Genomic DNA, 14756 nt, shown 5'->3' on the forward strand with positions numbered 1-14756 from the left:
AAATAAATTATATACACATATTTTTAAATAAAAGATAAAATAATATATAATAACATGATAACATATCACATGGTATAACAACATAAATATTAGATTTGTTGTATAAAGTTCCACTCACGGAGCCCTCCAAAGTATTTTTTAACCAATCCCTTATTTATATAACATAACAATGGACTCCCTGGAATTCAAACCTGTATTACTGATCACACACATGAAGCAGAAAACAGAGAGAACGACTGCTTTTATTATCGAGAAGGCTTCAGAATTAATGTGCTCATTTGTGGAACTCCAAAACCCAGCTGTTGTATACAGAGCATATAACTTCACACCTGGAAAATCCGGATTCCAAAGCTAATGCCTCAAACTCTTTAACTGTCCTCTCTCTTCCTCCTGGGAGCGCAATCATCATCAAGAGATCTAGGTCGCAGGCAATGTTTGATGAAACATTATTTTCAGGAATCTCAGTAACATTCACTTCTACAACGATTACTTTTCCAGAGTTTGGAAGAGCTTCACAACATTTCTTGAGAATTTTCGAGCAGTCTTCATCACCCCAATCATGTAGAACTGTCTGCAAATAACTTTCATCTATGTGTATCAGCAAAACAACCACACACTGGCATACACACGCACACATGAAGATTAAGCGATTTAACGCAGCACGTACCTTTAAGAAAATGGCGTCACCTTTTGGAATATTTGTGAACATATCTCCTCCAACATGCTCAACACCTACACAGCGCCAACATCTTATTATCATCTGATATACAAATAAAGAAAGGGTTGTTGAAATTTTTTATGTGGACATACGTTGATTATACTTTTATTTGATAAAAATATAACCAGGGAAATATATGATCCAATAGCAGTTTTTCATGGGTATCATGTGATCTTATTGTAAAGGTCAATTACACTTCATATACATAGTCCGCGAAGGTTAATTGATTTTTAATGAAAAAGTCTAATAAACTTATTATAATTAAAGGGCTACGTCATTCCAAAACACAGAAACAATATAGTATCTCATCCAAAAATGCTTGTATTTTGTTTTGGATGTTACTGGGAAAGAAGAACAATTCATAGATTGATAGTCAATCAAAAAGGTTGTTATATAAAATCAATTTCTCCTTCAAATGACTCGATTAGGTTTATCTAAAATTTTATCAATTCAATTATAATATTTTATAACCTTATGGATGAGATTATTGGAATTGATTAGAAATTATAGTGTTGAAAATTGCTTTAGGAAATTTATTTTTGTCTACAAGGGTAGCCATAAACGAGTAGAATTAGGAACATATACCTGATATTGGAGGTGCATGAGCTACAACATGTGGTAAATCAAAGTTTATGCCTTTAATGTAAGGATACTTAGAAGTGATGGTGCCAAGACTAGCACCAATTCCACCACCCACGTCTACTAATACTTTGACGCCTTCGAATCCTTTGTAAACATCAACCATCTTCTTCATGATCAAGGTAGTGTTGTTTGACATTGCTTTGTTAAATAACTGGTGATGGATTGGATCCTTTTCCATGTATTCAAAAGCAGATTTTATTCCATATGCCCTATTGATAGGGCTTCCACCTTCAAGCACGGTATCAGTTAGATGATACCTGAAAAACATATTCAATTATCCAAATTTTAACTCGACTCTCAAACAAAGCAATTATTAAATTTTAGATTTCAAAAATGAAATGTACCAGACATCCATGACGGCCTTGTTGTGTTGAAACTGCAACAAACTAGCAACCGAGCCTCCATCTTCATTGTTCACAAAGAACTTACAAATGGGTGCAACACCGTACAATCTTTTAACTTGTCCATTCTCTTCTCTTCTAACCGAGCATTTGAGTATATCATAGCTAGCCAAGAGTCGTAGCATGCGGTCGAGCAAAACGGGAGCGTCAGGGTTCTTGGTGGGGAGCATACTTGCGATGTCGGAAGGTGAAAGGAAAACGCCATCACCAGAGGCAAAGATGATGTCTATGAGATTAAGCTCGATGGCTGATTTCATCACCATGGGAAGGACCGCGGCGTTTGCTAACCTGATGGCTAGCTTGCCCACTTCTTGTTCCTGCGACACGGCCATTCAAGTTTGAAGATATGTAATTGGAAATCTCTTCACTTGATATCATAAGATATCGATCTACATTCATATATATACTACTTGCGTATGGGAATATATGCATTAAATGCATACAACTTAATAGACTAATTTACATGCATTCAAAGAGTCAACACTATTGAATAAATTATTTAGTCTGGTCATAACTGTTGGCATACAGTAATAGGCATTGTGTTACATGGATGTTACCATTCGAAGGATAACGAATCTAGAACGTGAAGACTATCGAGTAAATTGTTGAGTTTAGTTGTAACTCAATAAATTTTTTAGGCATCACAAAATTAATTATTCAAAAGCAGAAATTTGGAAAACTCTGGTGGAACTAAGATTTTTATAAAAGAGAGGTCTTTGCATAGGCAGGTTTAGAGTCGAATTGATTCAAGATTAATTTTAAGTTCGATTCAAATGAGTCAAACTCGAATTAGAATTCTAACTCTGGAGTGGCTCATTTTTCTCTTGTGAAAAGCATTGTCTGATATTATTCAATTTGTTAATATTATTTAATTTTTATAATAATATTATTTATCCTACCGATAACGTCGATTGGAAATTTTGACAAAAATCAATGTACAGTGCGTCACAAGATTTTATTATTCCAAGGACAAGATTTTAGAAAGTGAAACCACGTGGAGGGAATTATTGAGTTTCGCTCGTAAATGTTTGACCAAAGACAGAAATTTGGAAACTGTGAGTAATTGGATTTCGAGAACACCACGTCACATTATTTAATTGTTCCAAGTATATTTAGAAAGTTATATTTAACAATTTGAGATAGACGTTTGCACAAGTCAAAACACAATCCACGACATTTACAACTTCTCAATTCTCAATTCATACTATTGACAATCTAATTTCCAAACTCCATACTTCACTCATCTCACATTATTAAGAATCCCCTTTTAATTCTGAATGGCTTTCATCCATTGAACGATGTTCCAAGTCAGCATTCTAACCAGTTGAATCAATTGTAGTCATTTGTGGAACTCCAAAACCCAGCTGCTGTATAAGGAGCATATGACTTCACAGCTGGAAAATCCGGATTTCATGATCAAGATAGTGGAGTTTTACATAGCCTGATTGAACACCGGGTTAAACCTTTGATCCGTTTCCGGGTATTCATACGCCTGTTGAACAGAATTCTCAAGAGTTAGGCAATCAACAAATGTACTAAAGCCTGGTTTAGACACAGGATTAGTGCTGGATTATGGCCATTGCTTGGAAATTAAAGGTTTTATGCTTTTATTTCATCCAATAAAGCAGAATTTCTACACTGAACTCAACGTTGCTTCACTGCAAATTCTAATACTGAAATTACTTTAGACAATCAAAAATAGCTTCTTGATCACTAACACAAGCAATCAACACATGGTACTAGAGACTGGGACTTCTGTTCAGTATTCCGAAGATTTAAGTATTAGCTTTTGCGGAACTCCATAACCCAGCTGTTGTATGCATTGCATATGACTTCACAGCCAGAAAATCCAGATCTCACAGCTAATGCCTCGAACTCCTGTTGAGTCCTCTCTTTTCCTCCTGGGTTCTGAGCCAGCATAAAAAGATCTTGCTCAAACACAATATGTGATGACACATTATTCACAGGAGTCACAGGAAGAATTGATTCCACGATGATCACTTTGCCAGAGTTTGGAAGAGCTTCATAACAATTCTTGAGAAGTTTCAAGCAATGTTCATCACTCCAGTCGTGTAGTATCCACTGCAAATTTCAATCCATTATACAAAGAAACAACTGGAAAGAAATTTCCGTCTCACCAGGTTAACATCAAGGACAAAAGGTTACCTTCATGAAAATGGCATCCCCTTTCGGAACGCTTACAAACATATCCCCACCCACATGTTCTACACCTGCACCACACCACCAGAAACCTTTCAGTTTGTCATAATATATACTCTCAGCCCATTTCTGTATGATTTTTGGAGCATCATTTACAGAACACAAACATCAAGAGAATTCTTGTATTATCATTGACCACTGGATTTTAATCAGAATGACTGATTTAATGATAATATCTAAATTGTATACCATCTCCCATTTGATGCATTATGAAAGATCCTGTTTATTAAAAGATGTAGACTGTAACTAAAACTGGTACCTGAATACGAGGGTGCATCAGCTAAAACATGAGGTAAATCAAAATTAATGCCTTTAATGTGAGGAAACTTAGAAGTGATGATATTAAGAGCGACACCAATTCCACCTCCAACATCAACCAGCACTTTCAACCCTTCAAATCCTTTGTAAATATCAAGAATTTTCTTAATGATTAAGGTAGTGTGGTTCGACATAGCCTGATTAAACACCCAGTTGAACCTTTGATCTGTAGCCGGGTATTCAAATGCATTCATCCCATATGCCCTGTCGAACGGGATTCCCCCTTCTAGTATAACATCATTCAAGTGAAACCTGATAACCAAATTAAATCAACAAAATGTCCTGAATTTGCCACTACGTATAAAATAAAAAGCTTTAATCTAATTTAATTTACATCAATCATTTGAAATTGCTAATTATCTGTTTATTAGGAGTTATCAGCGCATTTTGTTGCACATAAGGGAACAAGTTGAGGAGTCAAAATGACAGAGTTTCTGTGAATTTAATAATCTAATAATGTATATGCATAAATGCTAAGGCTTAATCGAAATTCGCTTCTGTAACAATTTTGATGCAAAAAAATAATTAATTTAAAATAATTGAAAAAAAGAATGTACCAGCTCTCCATGAAAACCTTGTCATGGTGTAACAAGAACAAAGGAGCAACGGAGCCTCCATCTGGATTCTTAACAAGAAACTTGCAAATGGGTGCGGCACCATACACTCTCTCAACTTCGCCATTCTCTCCGGTTCTGACGGAGCACTTGAGTACATCGTAGCTGGCCAAGAGCCGTAGCATACGATCGAGCAAGACGGGTGCGTCGGGGTTGTTGGTAGCAATCCTGGTGGCGATCTCCGAAGTCGAGAGGAAGACACCGTCGGTAGAGGCGGCGATGATGTCAATTAGGTTGAGCTCGAGGGCTGATTTGAGGACCATGGGAAGAACCACGGCATTTGCTAACCTGATGGCTAGCTTGCCCACTTCTTCTTCCTCTCGAGCGTGCGACATTTTGTTTAGTGATTAAAGCGGAAGGAGATGTAACAGTGAAGATGAGAACCAGTGGCGATGGTAACAATTTACTCCTGCTTCGTTCAAGTAAAGGCAGATCTACAGGTTCCAACCAACCCTTCAAACATAACATGACTTCCTTTACTTAGTTGACTCAAAATTTTTTATATTAATATAATAAGGTTAATTATTTTTACATCCTTTTATTAAATTATTAATAAAATAAAAATACTTTTTTGCCAATTTTACAGAGTATATGTATCATATAATAGGATATAATATGATATAAGTGAAAAATATATATATTATGAAATACATCAAATTAATACGATATAGTAGATGTATCATTCCAATATGATACGTATCTTACGTATGATACGTATTATCAATATAGATCGATATATTTTTTAAAAGAAATGGTAATATAATATAGGTATATATGAAAATTTTTAAAATTTCAAAGGTATTTGTGATGTCTTCTAAAATGATGACATATTAATTATATATTTTTATTATTTTATTATTTTATTTTTTAAAAATTATATCATATCATACGATACGATACTTAATATACCATACAAAAAATTAAGTTTTCGATATACGATACGATACGTAATTCAACTACCATGTGCAACTCTTCTTTCACATCTTCGCATGTCTTCACTTCACCTTTATTTTGTATTTTCTTTTAAACTAAATCTTTCTTCACTCGATTTTCTTAAGTTTGAGTTCATTTGATTTTTTTAAGCTCGAGTTTGATATTGATTAACTCAATAAATTTGCAAACTCATAATTCAATTTAAATAAAATGTTAATAAATTTTTAAAAGTTTAAAATATTATACTTTAACTCTTATAATTTTTTCTAGTTTTAAATATTGAGAGTAATTAATAAATATATAAATGAAGGGAGTTTAAATATATTTCTTTTTTTATAAATTAAGGGTAAAATATAATTTTTGAACTACTTAACAAAATTGAGTTTATTACATAGTATATCATATCTCTATCTCCTTGCAAGCAAGCAATCAACAACCAATTAACTAGAAATTTTCTCTCAAATCTTATAAAATTAACAAATATTATTGGCGGTCATATATATCTACGATCAACCTGACTGTGATGAGTATACAAAATATTTCATCAATTTTTTAAATTTAAAATTATTTAATTACATTAAAATATATAACAAGTTAATAATAAAAATAAGTAAGTATAATATTTTTTGTTGTATAAGTATCTTTGTATAAACAAAAAAGAAATGAGATTTAAGAAGGACGTTCAGAATCACCTTAAATTCAACCTAACATTTTAAAAATAAAGGAAAGACAAGAACAACGCCAAAAGACACCAAACAAAAACTAGGGCAAACAAAAAACACACCCAAAAGAATCATCTTTTTAGAGCCGCTCAAAGTTTGAACATTCCATTTATTTATCAAAACTAGAAAATTGGCAGTCGTAGCACGAAACAAGATAGTGTATGGTGATTAGTGCATAAACATTCGATGTTAGGCCACTTCTGATTGGGGAAAATGGCCCAATTCCATTGTTACAACAGAAGACTAACTAGGAAAATTAGATCAATCACCGTCTTTTTTGGGTATAATTACTTTTTTTTAATCTTATATATATAATTATTTTTTTTATTATATAAATATAGTAACTTTTTAAATTAACTTTATCTTTAAAAGAAAACAATTATAAGATTTAGAATTGACTGGATGAGTTAACCAGATAAATTGGTCGGTTGGCTATGGCCTACCGGCCAAACATCCGGACAACCATCCGACAAACCATTTGACCAATCTTTTTTTTATATTTTTATCTTATTTTATCTTATATTTTAGTCTTAATTGGGTGAGTGAGTGAGGTTTATGTCTTGATTAGATGAGTTTATGTTTGGTGAGATGAGTCTTGATTATATGAATAATAATCTCTGGATATTTTAGATATTTTATGTTTTAAGTTATATATGTATAATTAATATCTCATCTTTTTTTCTATCTTTCTGAAAATATTTGGTATTTCCAAAATCGAAAGAGTAATCAGTAATGTTTCATTATCTTTTAAAGTAAAAAATATTTCTATCAAAAACACTGTTTTTTTCAACAATCGAATGAATACATTAAAATTATTTTCTTTTTTTCGTATATTTAATGGTAGATAGATAATGAAGATGAAATTGAAATCCCACTCCAAATGAAAAATGGTTAGTGATTATTTGATATTCCCACTTCTGCCCATCAATACCAAAATCTCAAGCAAATAATGTTTACTAAGACATCATACAGTGGGAACCACTATGACCTAATTCCATTTGGTTTTGTTCAACTTTCGTCTTGTTGCCAGTTGGGAACTTTGTCTCGTTGTTTGCTCTCTCTCCTTATCGGCTTCATTTCTTCAACCTCTTCTTTCTCCTCTAACATATTTAACTTTAGTTTGGTATCATTGAACTTTGCTGCGCAGCTTCTAAACACGAATTTGTCTGAGCTGGTCAACAAGCATAAGCAAACTAGTCAATTCAGTGTTGTTTGAAGCCATGAACTATTACTTAATATTAAGAAATTCATCTAACTTCAACAAAACTCTATCTATCTCATGGCTCCAAAATCAACACTATGCTTCGTAGCCACCCTCTCTTAGCTACCAAAAGTTGCCTTGTGGCATCCATCAGCGGGTTTAAGATTGGGGAGGGGGATGTTGATAAATATGGGAAGGTTATTGTCCATAGCGTGCAAGGTTTCTTATCTACTTTTCATACTCTTCATAATCCTTGGCGTGGAAGGTTATTGTTCATGGCGTGAAGGTTTGTCTTATCTCCTACCCAAAACCCTAAATAATTATTAAATATGTACCTATTTATTATGGTGTTCATTGATTCATCGTATTTCAATTACCTTCTCCTGTATAATGAGTGGACTTAATTGGTCAAAAATATTTTTAAGTACATTTGTATTAACATGGACCTCACGAATCCTATATATATATATTTACTTTTCAACAATCCATAAATTGATTCAGCTTCCTTAAATTGTCCTTTGTAAGACTTTTTATCATGCAATTTAAAAATATTAATAATTTCTTTAAAAAAAAATTGTCGGCAAAATTCTTAATAAGATTTTTTTACGATCTTACCCCTATTATAAAAGCCCTTTCCTTATATTCCCCTGCTTCTTTTTTCACTCTTTGTAAAATCATTTTCACCATCCTTTTTTACCAAGATAAAACTAATTAAGGCTAAGTGAATGTGTTATTTATAAGACCAAAAAACTTATTCCCATCTAAAAGGTATTGTTTTCTTTATTTTCATCATTTAATTTTAAAAAAACTCTTTTACACTAATGAATTATTAAATTTATTAGTTTTAAAAACAAAATCGTCATTTTACATATAATATTAAAAATAAACAAAAATTGTATCTTCTTTTTTGTCATAAAAACTAACCATTTCTTTATTATGCAAACTTTTAAAAAATTACATTTTTTTCTTAAAGTCTTAATTTTAATAACTAATTATTTTCTTCAATATTATCACTAATAATCCCTCTCTATTGACGGTTCATCTTTTTTTTTTATAGTCTCCTTTTACATCTCTTTTCCCTCTGATGACATGCAATGCTTCTCTAATAACACGAATCATCCTTCTAAACTTTGCCTAAAAAAACAATCATACTTCTTATGGAGCAATGAAGGTGTGGTGGCTTAGCTATTTTATTGGGTGAATTCATAAGTTTTTGTCGTACTACGTTCTGATTCCATCATAAATATCAAAAGCCGATTTTAAGGGGACCGACCATCCATTAGGGTGCGTTTGGTTGACGGTTTTTAAGTTTACTTTGGTAATCTATCTTTTATTCTCTTGTTTGGTTTATCAGTAATAAAATATTACAGTAATCTTCTATTACCAATGCGGACGTAGCAGGTAATATAGGTGGTAATCTGATTATCACCTTCACCTTAGGTATTTAAAGATTACTGGGGTAATCTTGAGTTTATTATAGAAAAATTATTATTTATTAATTTTTTGAAATAAAAATAAATTTATTTTTAATTAATATGACAAATAATATAAAAAATGTTTAAAAATAATTATATTTAAAGACATTTAAGCAAAATAATTTACTAGTAATCTTTTATTACTTTTAACCAAACACAATAATTATTTATACCTATCAAATTTTATCAAACATAATAATCATTTATACTCAGTAATCTTCTAAGTAATTTATCTTCAAGGTAATTTTTCTATTTTAGTAATCAAACATTATCCAAATCAAACACCCTCTTAGAGTTATTGCTTAGTCATTACATTATTACAACAGTCTTAATCAATACGTCATACAACTAAATGAATTATGAAAATATTCCTAATTTCCCTTTTGTTGTTAATTTTCAGGTTAGAGCGTAACGAAATTTATTTATATTTAAAGAATTGTAAAAACCAAATAAAAATTACAAAGTTTCAAGGTTGGTGTCATTGAACCCTATCGTGCAGCTCCTAACCACAAACATGTCTGAGCTGGTCAAAAGGGAGAACAAAATTAGTCAATTCATAAATGTCGTTTGCATTGAAGCCATGAACGGTCAATTAATGCTACGAAATTTCATCAAACTTCAACAAAACTCATTCTCATGGCTCCATTATCAACGCTACTCTTTGTGGCCACCCTCTCTTGGCTACCAAAAGTTGCCTTGTGGCTTCCGTCAGCGGATCGATTGTGGAGTGGAATGTTTATAATGATGTGAGGGTTATTGTTCATGGCGTGGACGAGTGTCATCCTTGTTTTCAGAATTCTCATTATCCTTGGCTTGATAACAATGGTGGATACTGACGACAGTGACGGTCATGGCAAAAGTGGGATTAATGAGAGTTGGGTCGTGAGGGGTTTTAGGGATGGTGACTTCTAATTTATTATCTCGGCAATACATGTTTGGAAATTGAGCTCGATGTAGCAATGAAATTAAATGTGTAAATAATATACATAAATAATAATATATTATTATGTAAATGTATAATTTTAAATGAAAAATAAAATAATATTTAATTATATATTAATATATTAATATTTATATATATAATATTATTTAAAACATAAAATTCTTAATAAACATTAACAGAGAGGATATATTAAATAAAGATAAAAAAAATAGTTAAAAGTATTTTTTAATTTTAATAAAAAATAAAAATATATTAATAATTGATATTTATATTAAGTATTTAAATTTTATTAATAATTTAAAATAAAATTATTACTAATAGTAAGAGGGAGAAAATCGATCATTCTAAAGTAAAATATAAAAATAAATTATTTGAAAAACAAAATTATCGTGAAAAGACTAAAAACCTGATACCATTGGGTGAAAGATTGAGTGGTTCACAATGAGTGTGATAAATTCCATAACAACTTGTCATCACCGTTGTTTAACTTATGTCAAAGTTCCACCATCCATGCCTCCTCACATTAGCCTCTTATAATTTGTTGCCTTCTTTTGTTTTTTTTTTTTTAACAATTTGATGACGTTTGAGATTTAGAGCCAGAGATGGCAACGATTCAATAAAATTATATATATAAATAGTATGTATAAATAATAATATATTATTATTTTATTTTTAATTTTTAATTATCTAATTATATATCAACACCATCATTATTTTTATATAAAATTATGTATAAAAATTATACAAATACATGACATTGCTCACCTCCTTCTCTATCCCTAAATGAAGTAACTTTTCACAAGCGATAGCGACACGAAGTTAAGTCAATAAGTTAAATTAAAAAATGAAAATCACCACAAATCATGTCAAATTAAGCAACAAAGGCACAGTCTACTGTCCCCTTAAATCACATAAAAAAAAAAAAAAAGTTGTAAGAAAATTGAACAAAAAGAAAATAGTGAGGGCTAGTTGGCAACAAATTTGAGTTGAGAGTGGACAATGCGACCTCTACAGTTTTGGGAAAGAGACAAAGAAGGGTTTAGTTTATATATTATTGACATTTGATAATTATTTAAAAGTACAATAAGTGTGTTTTACTAAATTAGATAGACAACGGGGTATAAGATACGGATATATATTATTTCATTTTTGTTTATAGAGATTTTTTTTATCACCGTCATGTTTATTTCAAAAATCCCTTTTCTCGTAAAATATAGAAATTACTATTTTCACATTCTTAATATAATTTCAACTGTTTTATTTTTAATTTTGAATATTTATCCAACAAATACGACTGTATAAAATTATGCGCATCTATTTAAACGAAAACATGATTTGAAATGCATAATAAGTAGTAGACTCAGTAGAATGTTTCTGTATTCATATTTCATCATAACCTAAGTATTTTTCCTCTGTTAATATTTAGCAAGGTATATTAAACTCTAAACCTTTAACCCAAAATCCAAAATTCCAAACTCCAAATCCATTTTTCCCTTGTTTTGCTCGTTTCATTATATTTTATAGACCATAACTTTAAGGCTAAAAGACTATTTCCCACCAAATTTTGGTGAAATAACAAATATATACTTACAACAAATAAAAAACTTAAATACCCATATAAGTTTTAGTCTGTTATGACATATTTGTAAATTTTTTACTATAATTAATAAGTAAAATCATCATTTTATTAATAATATTAAAATAATATCTTATTTTACTCTTTTAGTTTGAAAATTTAATAATTTCATATCGTGAATAAGTTTTGAAAAATCTATTTTTCCCTCTAAAAATATAAAACTTAAAATCTAACCATTTTCGTAGGTGATTAACAGCCTTAAGGTGAACGAAAAAGTCATTGTTGTTGAGAGGATGACCTTTAAATGACTTTTTCTCATCTAGAGATTTGAATTACGCTCTATTATCCAATGAAAGATAAACACTTGTTCAGATTTAGACATCTCTCGTTATCTAACAAAGTTTGAGGCCTTCGACCACTGCTAGTGGCCTAACTTTAATTATGATATCCATTGATTCATCGTATTCGAATTGCCTTCTGCTATAATGAGTTGTCTTAATTGATCAAAACTGTTTTTAATTACATTCATATTAATATGGACCTCACTTAGCTATAGGTACTTTTCAACCGACAGTGAATTGATTCAGCCACCTTAAATTGTCCTTTTTATGACTTTGCATCATGCAATTTAATAATATCAATAATTTCTACGAAAGAAATCCGTTTTTGTCAGAGTTGAATTATAGAACAACCTGAATTTGTCGGCAAAATCCGTGGTAAGATTTTCTTTACGATCTTACCCCTGTAATGAAAAAGCCCCTTCACTTCTATTAGCCCTACTTTATTTCACACTTGAAAAATCATTTTCATAATCCTTCTTTAACCCAATATAAAACTAACTAATTAGGGTTAACTGAATATGTTATTTATTATAACGCCTATGATTGATTGATTCTGGTAAAATGAATAAGAAAAAAAATATATTTTAAATGTTAAATATTTTAATGGATAATTTTGTGCGAATCATGGTTTAACTGCCGTTGGATTAGCCTGTAAATTATCAAACAATTATTTGATGGGATGATAATAATCATTAATTTGTGCCCCACGACACTTGAATTTGGCCTTCCAAAGAGTCAACGATTAGGATTTTTTTTTAATCGATAAATATTTAAACCCAATCATAATTTTTACCAACAATGATGATATCATTTAATTAAAAATATTTTAAAATTTAAAAAATTTATTATATTTTTTTTAGTTTAAAATTTAATAATCTTTTTATTTAAAATTTAAAAAATAAATACTTATTTTTTAGAGTTTTAAAATTATCATCAGAGATTACAAATTTTGTTGTCTTTAGTTACAGTCTCTCTCTCTTTTGTTGTCTTGTCTAAAACGAATATAATTGGTCATATTCATCTCCCATACGAAGACGATTAGTAATGAATCTTCTGCCATAATACAATCAGAAATACATTGTCTTGTCTTTTGTTTTTTAACTATTTTGCGGTCCAAAGAAGACAAATCTTTTGCCATAGTACAATAAGAAATAGCGGTGGAGAACACAGAATCCATTGATATACTCAGAACCAGCACACAGCTTTGCAATTACACCAGAAATAAAAAAATAAGAATAGGGACAACATGCTGCCCCGATTCCATTCATTGGAAATTCACTACCTTTTCCTGCATTAAGAACAAATGTTTCACATGCATTGGGTTTGTGGCGGTGGGTTCTGGAATTTTGTTGCTTCATTTTGGCAACATGCTGTAGTCATATATTTTAATTTAATGGTGTCTAATAATTTTGGATGCTTTTTTATTAGTGATTGCAATTTCTTTAAAAGAATAGTGGTGTGTACGATCTAGTTTGATATTGTTAGTGAGTTTTTTAAAATTAATTAAAAAATAGTTTAAAAAATTTATAAACCATTTTAGATTTTAAATCGAACTAAAAAAATACGGTTTAAATTATGGTTTGAACCTATTAAAATTATTTACTTTTAAATATATATATATAATTTAATAAAATTAATTGAATTATAATTTTTTATAATATAACATAAACATTTAAAATAAATATGAAATATATACTTATAATATATATGTAAAAAAATTGATAAAATAAATATAAAAAATTATTTATTAAAAAACTCTATCAAATATGGTTATATAAGTATTTTTTAAAAATATGATTTATAGTTTAATTTAGTTTAAAAATAGCTCAAAACACAACCCAAATTAAAAATTATTTTTTAAAAATTTATCAATTTAAATTAAATTATTTTTATAAATTAAATTAAACTAAATTATAATTTTTAAATAATTTAATTTTATAATTTAAATAGAATTATACCCACTTCTCTAAATGACTTTGGAATGACATAATTGTTACGCAATTGCTTATGAAATTCAGGTTATATAACATTTAAATTGCTTTTCCAGTCAAAAGCATTGAACTTATGCTTTCCATTGAAATTGCTGAAAAGTTAGTCAATATTTACGACATAAATTACTGCAGACGAGAAGAAATAATAGCCGCAATTGTCCTGGCTGAAGACTTGAAAAATATCCAAGAGCAGGAAAAAAAAAAATAGTTCTTTGAATTTCAATTGATTGCTAAATTTTTTTTTTAAGTTTTAAACAGGAAAATGAATGTAGCTATTTCGATCACGTGAAAGAAATATGATTGGGCAGCGAGTCGGCGACCTTCATCATTTATACCTGTAAAATGATCCAATTTCAAGATTCGATTATAATAAACAAATGTCAAAAGCAAAAGAAAAAAAAAACACAAAGCATAGTGTCATTTTTATCTCTTCTCCAACAGAAACGTAGACATTTTTTCATTTTTATTAGTAGACAATGAAAATAATTATTTCAATCACGTGAAAGAAAATAGAAAAGGGAAAAAGAAAATTAGTACAAGCAATAATTTATCAATACGATTGGGCAATGAGTCAGCGACCTCCACCACTTGTACCTATAAAATGGTCTAATTCTAAGATTTGGTTATAATAGACAAAAGCAAAAAATAAAAAAACCACAAA

General features: G+C 30.0%; 2 protein-coding genes across 2 annotated transcripts; both read right to left on the minus strand.

The window, feature by feature from the left end:
* Positions 1 to 81: 81 nt before the first annotated feature.
* Positions 82 to 2112, minus strand: LOC123229057 (caffeic acid 3-O-methyltransferase-like). The gene is made up of 4 exons (XM_044654626.1): positions 1705 to 2112; positions 1304 to 1617; positions 668 to 732; positions 82 to 571 (listed from the first exon to the last, which is right to left on the minus strand). The coding sequence occupies exons 1-4, from the start codon at positions 2091 to 2093 to the stop codon at positions 275 to 277; spliced, it is 1065 nt and encodes a 354-aa protein (XP_044510561.1). The 5' UTR covers positions 2094 to 2112; the 3' UTR covers positions 82 to 274.
* Positions 2113 to 3344: 1232 nt separating this feature from the next.
* LOC123228814 (caffeic acid 3-O-methyltransferase-like) lies at positions 3345 to 5378 on the minus strand. The gene is made up of 4 exons (XM_044654267.1): positions 4857 to 5378; positions 4241 to 4551; positions 3928 to 3992; positions 3345 to 3843 (listed from the first exon to the last, which is right to left on the minus strand). Exons 1-4 carry the CDS (start codon positions 5246 to 5248, stop codon positions 3544 to 3546), a joined length of 1068 nt encoding a protein of 355 aa, XP_044510202.1. The 5' UTR covers positions 5249 to 5378; the 3' UTR covers positions 3345 to 3543.
* Positions 5379 to 14756: the final 9378 nt, after the last annotated feature.

The sequence above is a fragment of the Mangifera indica genome, chromosome 11 (assembly GCF_011075055.1).
Source record: "Mangifera indica cultivar Alphonso chromosome 11, CATAS_Mindica_2.1, whole genome shotgun sequence".
Lineage (NCBI taxonomy): Eukaryota > Viridiplantae > Streptophyta > Magnoliopsida > Sapindales > Anacardiaceae > Mangifera > Mangifera indica.